Here is a 15,325-nt window from a genome sequence, read left to right on the forward strand (position 1 = left end):
CACCCCCGGGAGAGCACTGTCACATATAGGACTTAGGACAGCCTCAAGACTTCTGTACTGTAGTCGCAATACACACTTGTAAATAGCAGTGCTGCTGTTTTTCTCCTCAGGCAATACTTGATGGTCAGTACAATAAAGACTAAACATACAGGGTAAAAAACTGATAATTTAATCCAAGGGGGAAAGCACTAATCCTTAGACGTGCAATTCGTTTCGTTCTGAATTGAAATTCGTACACATTTCTGTAAATTCAGACATTCGAATGCATCCGAATTACAGAAATAACGAATCTAAAGGAATGCTTGATAACGAAATTCGGATACATCTGAATTTCATTTGGAAACGAAATACAACAAGAGGTATAGCTGTCATTCACTGCTCTCTGGCTTCTCTACACTTGTATCTCAAATGAAAACAAAGTAAAACAATATTGTTACAAAATGTAAATAATAAAAGAAGCTGAGAGATCTGTGTTATTCTGTAACAGCTTCTGTTTCTTTGAGGACACTTCCATCACCAATGTAAAGTATCTGACAGCTGTCACAGAATACACAAAAGTGTTTAAATGTTCACAGAAATAATAATAATAATTTAAAAACAGCGTGGGGTCCCCCCAATTCATTTCCAGACCCTTTAGGTCTGGTATGAATGTAAGGGGGAACTCCAAAGCCAAAGAGGCAAAAAAAATGGGGTCCCCCTAAAATCCCATACTTGACCCTTAATCCGGGAAGCAGCCTAGCAGGGCAGGAAGGGGACAAGGGCCTCTTCCTCGCAACCCTGACCCGGTGGTTGTGGGGGTCTGTGGGCAGGGGGGCTCATCTGCATCTGGGTACCCCCTTTCATAAAGGGGGCACCCAGATGCCTCCCCCCTTGTGAATGAGTAAGGGGTACTTTACAAAAAATGTAAATAAACACAAAACACCTTAGAAAAAATTCATTTAACTGAACAAAAAACAAAACACGAATTTTTGACAATTTCTTTATTTAAAATAAATGTAAAAAATGTTTTTTTTTACTGTTTTGGCATTGGGGGTTCCCCCTTAAAATTCCTACCAGACCTAAAGGGTCTGGTATAAATTGGGGGGACCAATGTTTGTGGTGTCAGAAATCAAAAAACAAACAAACATAATGACACTTTTCTGCAATGAATTATAGTTGGTAATGATCATTTAACTCATACAAAATTAACGAAATTCAGATGCATCCAAATCCGAATGCCAAAACGAATTGACTTTCAGACCCTAAAAACTATATAACAAAACATCCGAAACTAAACCATTTTTTGGCCGGCTTACATGTCTACTAGTCCTTACTGTCAGTGCCCTAGCCAGTGGCACATTAGGCAAAACTTGCAGTGAGAAGTCCACTCGTAATACTGAAGTGGCTTTTTTTTCAGCCCTCAAAGTCACATGAAAAGGAGGACCCTCTCCCTGCTTAACAGGCTTTATTGCATTTTTTTTGCATTAATATATACTGTATCTCAGTGCCTACCCAGATTGCAAGAAATTGAGCTGCAAGTTTGAAAATGACTTGCTAAACTATTGCAGACTTCCCAAGCTTCACAATTTTGTTGCACAATTACAGCAAGTCTGCATTGCAAGTCTTCAGATCAACGTGCTTTGTAAAAGTGCTGTACACTTACAGAGCTCTTGCTAAGACCTGTAGGACTCTTGCTGTAGACTTGCTAAGCAAATTTGATACAAATTCAAAAAGTGTCAACTAGAACTTGTGCTACAATTGTTCTGCAAGTCTACAACTTGCCAGAAATGTGTGCAGCAAGTTAGAAAGAATTACAATTTAACCCTGCCACAAGTTTGTGGCAAGTTATCCTTGCTATCTGGGTAGCTTCCCATGAAAATTCTTCCCAGGAAAATCCCTTGCCTATTAGCCTTTAAAAGGGCCAGAATGTATTTTTATACATGCCCACCCACCCATGGCAGTGCCCAGCACCCTATGCCCTTAGACAGTCCTTTGCCTATTAGCCTTGAAATGGGCCAGAATTGATTTTGACAATGTTCCTCCAATGGCAGTGCCCAACAACCCATGCCCTTTGAAACTATCTTGCCTATTAGCCTTGAGAATGGCCAGAATTGATTTTCAATGTCTGCCTCCTGATGACAGTACCTGGTTCCCCATGCCTTTTTGACAATTCCTTGCCTATTAGCCTTGAAACGGAACAGAATTTTGTTTCAAAATCCAAAAAAAAAGTGCCCACCTCCCCATGCCCTTTGACAATCCCTTGCCTATTAGGCTTGACAAGGGCCTGAATTCATTTTAAAAATCTGGCTCCTCACCCTCAGCTGATTGGTTGCCATGCACTTCTGCTCCAGTTTTGATACATTTCCCTCTTTGTATATATTGGAAAAAATTATAAAGAAATATTCTACAAAAAAAAAAGTAAAAGTTTAACCCTTTCACTGCCAGAGCTGCTTTACTTTTCTTTGCACACATGATATGCACATTTTAGGCATGAAGATTACTTAACCCCCCAATAATGATATATTGAAAGCAGATACCCAGTAGAATAAAACGGTGGTAGTTGCACTTTTTTTATGACACACAATATTAACGCAACTGTTTATCAAACACAAATTTTCAGAAGAAAATACCTTTAAATTAATTTTAGTGCACATAAACATGAATAATGGTCTTAGTATTATTGCTCGTACTCTGCCAATGTCTGTGCATTGACACCCAATATGTGTGGGGCAATAGTCATTTTCTTATACAGGTGGCAGAAAAATATCTGTTGATCTTCCAGAAATGCACTCAGATCCTAAGTCCTGTTGTTGGCTGACAACACAGCATTACGGGCACTGAATGGTGCCAGCCTTCACAGTGTCTTTAACCTAAACTACTCAACCACTGCTACTCTTAGATCTCTACAACATAAAGGCCAGTCTGTTGTCCATTATAAGAACAAAGAGGGTTCTTTTTTTTTTTCCCCCTCCCCCCAATGCTAGTGAAAGCACTTACCTTAAATGATGTCTCTTAATCCAATCTTCTTCTTTCCTGTTGTTTTCAGCTGTCCCTTTAGCGCTGCTGCGGGTCTCCGATCCAGCGCTAACTCCTCTGTGCTTGCTGGCACTTCCTGTCCCACGGTGTCTGCATGTGGGACACACTGTCCATAGACTTATCTTGTGTCTCTCCTCGTCTCCCGGCCGAAAATCTGAACTGTGCATGTGCCCGCCCCAAGATCCTTTGCGGCCGCCCGAGATTTTTCAGATTTTAGGACGGGAGCGCAGCGAAGACACAGGTAACTTAATAGCAGTAGATATATGCAAAAACATGTGAGGGTTTAATAACCCTTTAAGAAATTCTGACTTTTCTTTAACCTGCATTTTCTGTGTGCATTGCTGCTTTAAAACCTAAATAATTATGAACTCCTGCCTTAACCCCTTCATGACTGAGGCCTTTTTTTTCATTTTTTACACCCATGTTATATTCCCCATTTTAGGCCTGAAAATGACTTAAAACCCCCAAACATTATATATTTTTCTGAATGCCAAGACCCTATAGAATAAAATGGTGGTAGTTGCAAATTTTTATGTTGCACAATATTAGCGCAACTCCTTATTAAACCCCAACATTTAGTGAAAAATGTAATTAAATGCCCCAAAACACAACAAAATACCCATTTTTGTAATGAAATATAAAAGATGAGGTTACAACGAGTAAAACGATACCCAACATGCCCAGGTTACAAATTGCGTGCGTCCGTGAAACGGCAAAAAACTGCAGTACCCCAAAAAGTCCATAGAAGACGCTTTAAAAGCCCCCACAGGTCATCAATTTAGAGATACCCCAACCCCCAAAAAATGGCCTTAGAATTATTGCTCTTAATCCGGCGTGCGCAGCGATACCCAACATGTGTAGCGTGTTCCTCGTTTTCATACGTAGGCGCACCCGACGCGTGTTTACGTGGCGACGCGCGTGCTCATGGGGGCGGGGGACTTTTAACATTTTTTTTATTATTATTAGATTTATTTTAATGCAAAAAACTTTTTTTTTTTTACTTTACTTTGAAGCAACAGTCAGCTTTACAAGTTTAAGTAGAGTCCCGGTGGCAATAGCCGCCGGGAGTCTGTTTAAACAGCCCCAATGCTGGCGACGTACACTGTCACGAAGGGGTTAAGTAACAATATTTTAATTGCTGGTTGCTGATTATGATTGTGGATGTGGTGTTCTGGATTGTTATTCAAAAGTTTGATTGTTAATTACATTTTAAATAAGTATAGAGAAGTAGGAATATTACCAAACAACATTTTATTGATCTCTCATCTGTGGAAAGTCATGTGATGCATGATGCCGCCACACTTTGTACTCCCCAGGCAAGTTGTTGTGGTAGATATGTGTATCTAAAGTCTCATAACATTTGAGTGAATGCAGGGTTAGGATGTCTCTCTATGCAATCTGAGACAAAGCGAATATGGCTGCACTAGAGAGTTCTATTTACATAGAAAATGTCCAGGAATGTCTGCACCAGACAGAGACACTAAAGCCTAAGAGGGTTATTCCCAAAGCTGCCAAAGGCGGCCGAGTAAATGACTCAGCCGAAGGGAAGTGAGCCTAATGCTGTTCACTTCAGGCTTCTACGGGTAATTTCAGCCGTACATCGGCTGACATCAGCCGTACATCGGCTGCCTTCGACTGCACTTCGGTCAGCCAAACATGCTCTGCATGTTCGGCTGAGGCAAAGTGCAGAAGAACTTTAACTATTCACTCAATTCGAAGTGCAGAAGAACTCAACTCGAGTGAATAGCCGAATGCCGCCGGCTAGTCTGCTCGGTACCTCCGTGGTACCGAGCAGAATAGCAAATCAATTAAAATAGTTTAAAAAAAAAAAGAAATTTAAAACATATTTTTAAAAATGTAAAAAAAATATTAGATTTTAAAAAAGAAATAAATATATTTTTTAAACGAAACAAAAACAATTGGGCGGAGTTAGCAGTGACAACTAGCTCCGCCCAACTGCTTCCAATTGGCCAGCACCTGCTAGAGTCTTCTAGCATGTACAGGCCAATGAATAACAACTGGGCAGAGCCGACCGTGACTTCACCGTGACTGATTTTACTAGGCTATTAAAATACTTACTTAATGGTGGAATTCTCTTTTTAGATTTAGATTACAGATCAAAGATTTTATATAGATTACAGATCAATGCCAATCCATTTTGCTGCAGAATTACTGATACAATTTGGGATTAATTTGTCCCTGAAATAAGGAATGAGGTTTTTGCATATGTTTTAAAAAAATATTATGCTATGTACATATATAATCCTAGAGTTCTTATTACCTGTTTGAGATTTGAACTACCTGCCCTTGCACTTATATTTTATGGACAGCTACTCCTAAAAAGAGGATGCATAGAGCTGATGCTCTAGCATGTGTAATCTATCTACCTAACTGTGGCTTAATCTTAATTACAAGTCCTTTTTTGAAAGTGCAAGTTACCCTAGAATTGCTTAATGAACATTAAATAGCCATATAACACATGCACGGTGATAAATGCATGGCACCATGTTTGACTTCCGTACACACTCCAGATCTCCAGCAAACAGCATTAAACACTGCTGGCTATTACCAGTGACACCATGCAACGACATTACATTGCTTAGTCCTCCTCATGCTTTCTATATCATGTTTTGCAAAAAAAACTGCTACACATGATTCCTCTGTGCCCTGATGCTGTCAAAGAGTTTGTACTGTGGGGTTGATTTATTAAAGGCAAATAGGCTGTTTACTCTGCAAAGGGAATTTGCACTTTGAAAGGGAATTTCCCCTTAGCTTAGTGAATGATTTGAAGTTCTGCTGACTTTCATCATTCAATTTTGTGCAAGCACAAATAGTGTTTTTTTCCTTGCATGTCATTGGGTATTCTTTGCAAAGTGAATAAACTAAGCTAAGTGAACAATCCTTGCATAGTGAACCGCCAATTAAAACAACCCCCGTGAGTGGCATGGTGTTGCTTAAGGTGCCCATACACTGCACGATTCTCGTACGAGAATCGCGGGAAATCCCGCGATCGTACGAGAATCGTGCAGTGTATGGAAGGCGTGCGACCGTTTCTACTGTGCGGTCGCACGTCTTCCGTTGAACAAGCAGGCTTGAAAACCCGCCGGGAATCGTACGATTCTCGGCAAGTTAGTGGCCTGCTGGTTCGACAACTGCCTAACGGGCCGGTGTGCGCACGCGCACACAGCCCGTTTGCAGTCATCTTAAGCCCGCCCCTCATTGCAGTCATCATAAGCCCGCCCCTCAGCGATGATCGAGAGTACGATCTGCCTGTCCAAGATGGGCAAATCGTACGTTTTTTTAATCACTTTACAACCATCGCAAGACTAAGATCTTGCGATGGTTGTACAGTGTATGGCCACCTTTAGTCTGCAGTTGTCCAATGCTGATTGCTGGACAACCAAAGTGCGCGTAGAAGTCAAACATGGTGCTATCTATTTATCAACATGCATGTGTTATATGTCTGTTTAATGTTCATTGACTAATTCTTGGGTGAACTTCCATCCTAAAGCAGACCTGCAGGATTTTGAAAAGTGAACCCTTGCAGTGGGGCTATCCTTGCACTGCAAGGGTTAACTGCTCATTTTGTCTAGGGAGCGAAAATAGAGAAGATGTACTTACCTGATCTTCAGTCATGTCTGGCTGCTAGACTGGTCCCCACAGTCTCTTTTCCCCTGGGCTCCGGCGGCTTAAGGTCCCCTGATGTCATCACATGTATAAAGTTGCCAAGGGACATACCACAGACAGAGCAGAGGGGAAGAGAGGTGAGCAGTCACTGCAGCAGGACCAAGGATCTGGTGAATATATCCTTTATTTTCCCTCCTAGAGAGAAATGAGCAATTAAGAAGATCTCCAGGATTTTGAGAAGTTAACCCTTGCAGTGTGGTGTTCTTCAGTTTCTTTAACCTCTTGCCGTCCGCCCGTAGTAGAAAAACGGACAGACGGCACTGCTGCATTGGCGGGTTGCCGTCGCCAGACTGCATTTTTTTTCTGCTCGCGCGCGCCCCCTAGCGGGCACGCACGGGCAGAAAAGACCCGTCCAATGCGAACACCCGGTACCGGGTGTTTCACATATAGGCGATCAGCGGGTCCATAGCCCGCTGATCGCCTATATGTGCTCGTTTGCGTCAGAATACTGAAAAATGGCCTGGATGGGAAGGGGGTTTAACACCGCGGATGTCAACTGGTTAACCTTTCTAGATTTTTATTAGTTCCCAGATAGCAAGGATAACTTGCCACAAACTTGTGGCAGGGTTAAATTGTAATTTTTGTTAACTTGCTGCACACATTCCTGGCAAGTTGTAGACTTGCAGAACACTCGCAGCACAAGTTCTAGTTGACACTTTTTGAATTTGTAGCAAATTTGCTTAGCATGTCTACATCAAGAGTCCTGCAGGTCTAAAGCTGGCCATACACCTTACAACCATCGCACGACTTTGGTTGTGTGATGGTTGTAAGGTAATTAAAAGCTTGTATGATCTGCCCATCTGGGACAGGCAGATCGTACTTGCGATCATCGCAAGCCCGCCCCGCTGAGGGGAGGGCTTCCGATGACTGCAATACTGAGCGGGCAGTGTGCGCTTGCGCACACCGGCCCGTTCGACATTTGTCTGCCGAGCACACCACTAACCCGCCGAAAATTTTAAGATTTTCGGAAGGTTTTCCAGCGTGCTCGGAAGACAAAAGACGCGCGACCGTACAGTAGAAACGGTCGCAACTGCAGGAAGAAACTGAGGATAATTCTCACACTTTCAATGTGGGTTCAAATGAGGGCTTGGATGTACTTACATACAGCATTTGAATTTCCCTTAGAGATCTGCTAAAACATACACTCATGTTTAATGCATGTGGTAACAGTTTGCAGTATGCATAACAAATTCAAAATAATACCACTTTTCTGCCTCATATTCTAAGATTGCGCACTAACAAATGTGTGCGTTTACATTATTAAAAAAAAAAGTGACAAACTCCACAACTGCTCACTAATATATGAGATGAGCATGTGTGTGAAAAGGAACAGCCCCAAAAGACCCACACATCATGCTACTGAAGCAAATGAGACAGTGTATGCATGAGTATATATTATTTGAACCTCAATTCACAAACAGCAGTAATTGCAATAATGCGAGTATGTATGATGTGGTCAAAGCCTACACCTCTGCACACATGTTTTTTGCATGTGCATTGAGGTAACCTCCACAAAGCATGGACTATGGGTTTTTTAAATACTAGCCATTTTTCACAGTCGCTGACGTTTTCCTGCATGAAACACACATTCTAAATAGCTAAACAGATGTCAAGCCCAAAAATGTTAGCATACAAAATCTAATTTTTCTGTAAAGTACTCCAGCACTTAGTTATCCAGTACTTATCTTAACAGAGCACATTTTAGGTGCATTTGTATGCTGACCTGTGCACGTGTATCCATGAGTATCATGAGCCCACGTTACATACCGAGAGGATACAATTATGTTGTACGATCCATTAATTGTGTGCATTGATGTGATGGTGTACAGTATGTGTATATGGTCTAGTAAGTCAGGACAACAATATAAAATGTAAATGCACACACGCAATAGGTTGGACTTGATGGACTTATGTCTTTATTCAACCTCAAATACTATGTAACTATGTAAAATGCTGCATATAATGTTTGTCAAATAAGATTATCTTATTATTATAACTTATTTGAAGATCTGATCGTATTTTGGTAAGCATTCATGCCGAAAGCCAGGTATATTTCAAGGGTTCAGTTGTTTTCTCTTTGATCTATATTTGTTATTAATGTTTATCAAATTGCATTTGTAACAAAGCTGCTTCACTAATAAGATGCATAGAAATAAATATATTTCTATTTTACAGTAACAACTGTGAACAGGATGCTGTCATTATCTCTATCATAAATGGTTGTACATCAGTATATTCTGCCACAGTTATTTACGCAATTATTGGATTCCGGGCTACAGCTAGATTTGATGACTGCTTTGCCAGGTAAGCAATGGAAAGCAATGGAAAGAAATCACACACACACACACAAATACACACCATAGGTTGGACTTGATGTACATATGTCTTTATTCAACCTCAAATACTATGTAACTATGTAAATCCTCATGTTGTTGTTCATAAAAAAAAGAGAGAAGGTAGAAAAAGGAAAGGTAGAAAACAAGCAATGGAAAGGGATGAAAAGATTAAAACTGAGCATGTGGGAAAGAAACTAGTCAGATGTGGTACTAATCTTGTCAGTCTACAACATCTACACTGGAGATCTAAAAAATAAAATGCTCTAAAAAGAGACACTGTAGTATTATTACTAGGATGATCTTACAGTTTTAGTAAACTTGATTTCACTGCCAAATTAGTGGTTTCATGTTTGTCAAAATGTTTTTAAAATTGTCCTTTGAGGAAAAAAGGTGTGCAATTTGAAAATATAGTAATCGTTTTTAGGCAGAACACTTTTTTTTGGGGTATATTTTATTGTTTTATGGCAAAAGATAAATTGTTATTGTATATGTTAAAAACAAGAAAGAAAATTAACCAAAAAGTAGCAAATAAAATAATAAAAGAAATTGCGCAACGTTACAAATTGTTGAGCTGCTAAATTTACCACAATGTTTTTCTTACTGTAAAAAAGGCAAAGTGAATAATGAAATTTACAGTCAAACACTATATAATCTGCTCAGGTTATGATCTGCCATCGAAAGGCATAAGGTATCTATTTTTATCCCTCATGTTCTAACTTAAGGAAACATGCAATGCATAACATAAAGAATAATAAGAAAATAAGAAAAGTTATAGCAAATACATTTATTACATGAAAATCACACTGTTAAAATGATAATATTGTTACATAACAAAATCACTATGAAAGGGCACAATAATAAGATGATTTGTGTTAAAGTGTATCTAAACGCATACACCTGATATGTATATATTGCAGCTTACCAGACCTTAGATGTGGTGGCTCCCTTAGTTGTCTCTTTTCAAGCTTTATTCTTTCATATAACTGGTTATTCTATCATTAACACACTTTCAGTCCTTGAGTGGCAACACTAACTCACTGCACTGTACCAGGAATACAGAAACAAAGAAAAATACAGAGCCCTCCCATCTGTCCTCTTTTCTATTATATAGAGGGGTGTGGTTCTGTAGTCTTTAGAACTACTGTGGCTAGGAACAATGTAACTGATAAAAGTCAGTAGAGGTAGAGAAGCAGAAAAAGTTTCCAGCTAACAAGATTTCTAGCAGGATCAACAGGTTATTTTTTTCCCAACAACAGGTTATTTTTTTTCAAACACTTATCAAACAGAAAAAGAAAGCTTTTCATTTTATATTTTACAGACCAAAAATGACCAAATAATAAAAGTTTATTGTGTATGGTCTCTACAGAGCTAAAGGGAACTTTCTATGTATTAGCAATTTCAAGAATACAGAGTTGCCTTCCAACCATAAATATCGAAAAATGTTTTTAGGCAGTACCTACCATTAGTTCTGGGCCAAACAGGCCCAGGTTCGGTTCAAATTCGAACTTTAGAACATCCAAAAAGTTTGAATTCAATGCAAGTCTATGGGGGTAGAACTTTCAAAAACAATTGTCCCCTTTAAGAGGGCTTATATGCATGTTATTGGCCATAAAAAAAGTGTATGGGGATCTGGGTACTGCCCTGGGGGACAGGAATTAATGGAAAAAAAGTTTAAATTTTTTTTTTTTTTTTTAAGGAGCAGTGATTTTAACATCATTTAAACGATAACAATAAAAATGAAAAATTCCTTTAAATATTGTGCCTGAGGGGTCCCTTTAAACTGCCTGTAAAGTGGCAAATCTGTACGATGTATAGAACCTGCTGCGGCAAAACTGACATTTCTAAAGAAAAAAAAGGAAAATTTTCTTTTAAAGAGTGCAGTTCCCACTCTCAAACAATGCCAGACCCTTTAGGTCTGGTAGGAATGTTAGGAGGGACCCCATTTTTTAAAAGCATGGGGTTCCCCCCAAAAGTCATACCAGACCCTTAAGGTCTGGTAGGAATATTTAGGAGGGACCCTGTGTAAAAAAAAAACTAATAGAAAATGTGTGGGGTTCCCCCTTAAAGTCATAATTTTAAGGAGGAACCTCACCCCCCAAAATGGGGGGGGGGGAAATGTGGGGTCCCCCCTAAAAAAAAAAGACCCTTGATCTGAGTATAGGGCTGGCAGGATCGGAAAGGGGGAAGGACGAGCGAGCACCCCCCCTCCCATACCAGGCCACATGCCCTTGGCACAGGGAGGGTGCTTTTCCAGAGTCGCCCCTGAGAAACCCCCTTGTCCCCGTGCCGATGGGGACAAGGGCGCCTTTTCCCCACAAACCTTGGGGCGTGGGTTGTGGGGGTGCGGGCAGGGCGCTTATTCACATTAGGGTACCCCTTTAATAACCCCCCTTGTGAATGAGTAAGGGGTACCCCTACCCATTCACTAAAGGGTTAAAAAAAATTAAATGAAAAAAACAGACTTTGGGGAAAAATCCTTTAATTGAAAAAAAACACACAACAAAGGATTTTGATAAGTCCTTTATTGTTAAACCCCCCCCCCACCAAAAAAAAATGGATCCACTGACCAGACTGCATAATCCAGGGTCAATCATGACATCCAGCGTTACCCATGACGACGACTCGACGAAATAAAAAAAATAGAAATAACAATAACATTTTTAAAAAACGACAACCACCGTCCGCTCGCGATATACTACAGCCGCATAATGGCATTTTGACAGATGCCGGCAAAACATAAACTTTGGGTGGCGCTAGCGGTGACTGCTAGCTCTGCCCAACTGTGTACACTTTTACATCATCTGACAGGTGAGCCATGCTTGGGCAAAGTCTTGCACCTGACCTGTGGTCAGATGCAAGCCTTCAGCCAATTAGGGCTTCACAAGGCGCATTGCCTTGTGGGGCGTTCAGCGGTCGAACAGACTGCCGAACACACGAACTAGCGATGTTCAAGTCGAAGTCATGTTCGACTCGAACATCCAGCCTATCCCTACCTACCATTAAATTGTATCAATGCCTAAACTCAAGTGACGCTAAACTCAGTAGTTAAATCTTAAAAATGCATTCAAGTACCTTACCTATTAACAAAGCTACCTTATTTCGCATCACTTAGTTGTAGATCCTCAAATCATCATGAGTTTAGTGTCACTTTAAATATTCCTATAGCCTTCAGGTTGGCCACGTGATGTTCAGGGTGCTCTTCCTGTTCTAATCTTCTCTTGATTGTGGGTGGTCCTTGATGATGCAGAGAATGGTGGTGATGTGATGTGATGATGTCTGTATCGCTGCCTACATTGTTGCATCATTGAGTGCATTGAGCGCATTAAGTGCCCCTGTTATGCCTCCTCAGGGTGTCCTTAAACCTGAAAGACTGAGGGCATCTAGTAGCAGAAGCTATTATCTCCTCCCCAATGCTGTACCTTTCAGTAAGTATTTCCCAAAGGCACTGCAACAACAATTGTCCTGTTTTTACTGAAGAATGATAGGGGAGGCAGCAGACTATCTAATGGCAACTCAGCCGCTATATGAGATGAGCCCTAGCACCTAAAGTGCAAAATGGCATTTCAGTGCCAAAAACAAACGTAAATTAACTTTGCTACTATGCACAAACTTTTGAACTATCCCTAACTCTTCCCCTCACACTAACAGTTCACCCTAACCTGATGCAAATCACTTAACATTTTTCTTTGACTTTCGTTGTGCGATAGTTGTAAGGTAATTAAAATTTCGTACGATCTGCCCATCTTGGACAGGCAGATCATACTTGCGATGATTGCAGTCCTGAGCGGGCAGTGTGCACTTGTCACCAACCCGCCAAAAATCGTACGATTTTTGGCAGGTTTTCAAGCGTGCTCGGAAGACAAATGTTGTGCGACCTTACAGTAGAAGAGGTTGCACGCTGCCCATACACCTGCCGATTTCCGTACGATCGCGGGATCACCCGCGATTATTGTACGATAAGCAGCAGGTGTATGGGCACCTTTACACCTAAACTTTTCAAACAGAACTCCCAAATTTTTTAAAATATTTGGATGTAGTGTGATAGGGTTAGAACTTCTGACAGTGTTCACCGAGACAGTGGTTACCCGAACAAATAGTGTAGGTAGATTTCTCCAACGGGCACCGACAGTAGGGATGGAGGAAGTAGGTGCCAGGACACATCCAAGATGTGGCTTTAGTGGGAAAGAAGGTAGTGCAGCTGACAGTTTTATAAACAGTAGGCAAAGATATATAGCTTTATTCACATTTTCTAAAATATCTGGAGCACTTTTCAAATGTTTTCTTAGTTGATTTGCCTTTGGTTGCCAGTGGTTTATTTTCACTTTAACTCTAACCATGCTTCCTGACTCTATCAATAAATCTAAAGTAAATTCTCTTTCTAACCCTAACATTAAGCTAACCCTGAACATTAACCTTTAGCATGGCATGGGAAAAGCACAAGTTCACAGTGTTCCCTAAAGATAGTGTTTAAAGGCGCGTTTACAGGGTGCCTGGGCACACCATAATCACCCTAAGCGCAACAACGAAACCGCAACAGCGGGCACCATGTTTTCAATTACTGAGCCAGTGTAGAGATTATAAAAATTTTCCTGTGACCGGTTCAGGAATACATAGGGTTGCCACCTGTCTGGGTTTTGAGTCCTGTATGTGCTGTGTCCGGTTTTCAGGCCAGCTGATACCTGTACATAAGATGACACATCAGACAGGGGCAACCACAGGGTCCTGGTGTTCCAACTTGAGTGCATGAAGAAGGCATGGGACACAGAGGGACGCTGGAACTCAGGGTGAAAAGAGGTGTCTGAAACACAGGGTGTAAGTCTTGAAGGGCACAGGGGTTCTGCTTCGGGCAGATGTGTTGCTTGCTGTCTCTCCTGTCTCTCTCTTCTGGCAGTCTCTCCTCTCTCCCCTGACTGACTCTGTTCGCTCTCTCTCTTGTCAATCTCTCATCACTCTTTCTCCTGTCTCTCTTTCCTTGCTGATCCCCCTGGCTCTCTCTCCTGGATGTCTCTTCTCATTCTCTATCCTGGCTGTCTTTCCTCTCTCTCTCTTCTGTCTGTCTCTCCTCAGTTTCTCTCCTGGCTGTCTCTCCTCACTTTCTCTCCTGGCTGTCTCTCCTCTCTTCCCTGGCTGTCTCTCCTCGCTCATCCTCCTAACTGTCTCTTCTAGCTGTCTCCCCTTGCTCTCCCTCCTGTCTGTCTCTCATCGCTCTTCCTCCTGTCTCTCTCTCCTCGCTCATCCTCCTGGCTTTCTCTCCTGGCTCTATCTCCCCTGGCTGTCTCTCCTCGCTCTCTCTTCTGGTTGTCTCTCCTTGCTCTCTCTCTGGCTGTCTCTCTGGCAGGGTCTCTGTTCACTCTCTCTTTTGGCTGTCTCTCCTATCTGCTCTCCTCTCTCCCTGGCTGTCTCTCTTCACTCTCTCTCCTGGCTGTCTCTCCTCAATCATCCTCTGGTTTTCTCTCCTCACTCGTTCTCCTGTCTGTCTCTCATTGCTTTTTCTCCTGTCTCTCTCTCCCCGCTCATCCTTCTGGCTTTCTCTCCTGGCTGTCTCTCTTCTCTCCCCCGGCTGTCTCTCCTCACTCTCTCCCCTGGCAGTCTCTCCCCGCTCTCCCTCCTGGCTGTCTCTCCTGTATATTCTACAAAACAAAATTTCCTTGGGGACCTAGAGTGTTCGGGTTTTGCTTGAAGAAAGGCTGGCAACACTATGCGTAGCAGCACTTGCCACTTACGTTCCTCACATAACAGCTGCAGTCCTCGGTGCCTGGAAGCTGTGAGTGAACTTGGCTGTGGCTTCTCATTCAATCAGAAAGCCGGGAGTGGCTATATATATGTATATATATACACACATACACACGGCTAACAAAACCCCCCTATGTAATAGCAAAATATGTGACAGGTCCTCTTTATGGAGACATCAGGGGTCTCCAAGACCCCTAATGTCACCTAGGACCCCCCAAAAGAAGCTGATGAAGCACAGATCTGCTTCATCAGCTTCTCTCCAGCATCTGAAGCTGGAGAGTGACACAAGAATGCGGAAGTGATGTATTATACAACACTTCCGCATTCTTTCAGAGGAGAGGGGAACGGAGGGAGCTCGTGTAACGATGTCCCTCTGATCCCCGGTGACCAGTGGCGTAACCAGAGTTATGGGCGCCCGGGGCAGAACATTTTTTTAGCCCCCCCCCCATATTATATAAACATCCACTAGAACTGTACCCCCCACCCCCACACATATTTATCAGCTAAGGAACTACAAGTCCAAGCATGCCATCATTGTCCCTGTACAGTGCAGT

The 15,325-nt window shown here is 41.8% G+C and overlaps 1 protein-coding gene across 1 annotated transcript in view; it reads left to right on the plus strand.

Moving 5' to 3' along the window:
• Positions 1–15,325, plus strand: part of SLC6A19 (solute carrier family 6 member 19) — a 71,418-nt gene that overhangs the window by 34,783 nt on the left and 21,310 nt on the right. The window contains exon 7 of the mRNA XM_018568852.1: positions 8,878–9,006. Coding sequence (XP_018424354.1) covers positions 8,878–9,006 — 129 coding nt within the window. The remainder of the gene's footprint in view (positions 1–8,877; positions 9,007–15,325) is intronic.

The sequence above is a fragment of the Nanorana parkeri genome, unplaced genomic scaffold (genome assembly GCF_000935625.1).
Source record: "Nanorana parkeri isolate BGI_ZX_2015 unplaced genomic scaffold, ASM93562v1 scaffold1252, whole genome shotgun sequence".
NCBI lineage: Eukaryota > Metazoa > Chordata > Amphibia > Anura > Dicroglossidae > Nanorana > Nanorana parkeri.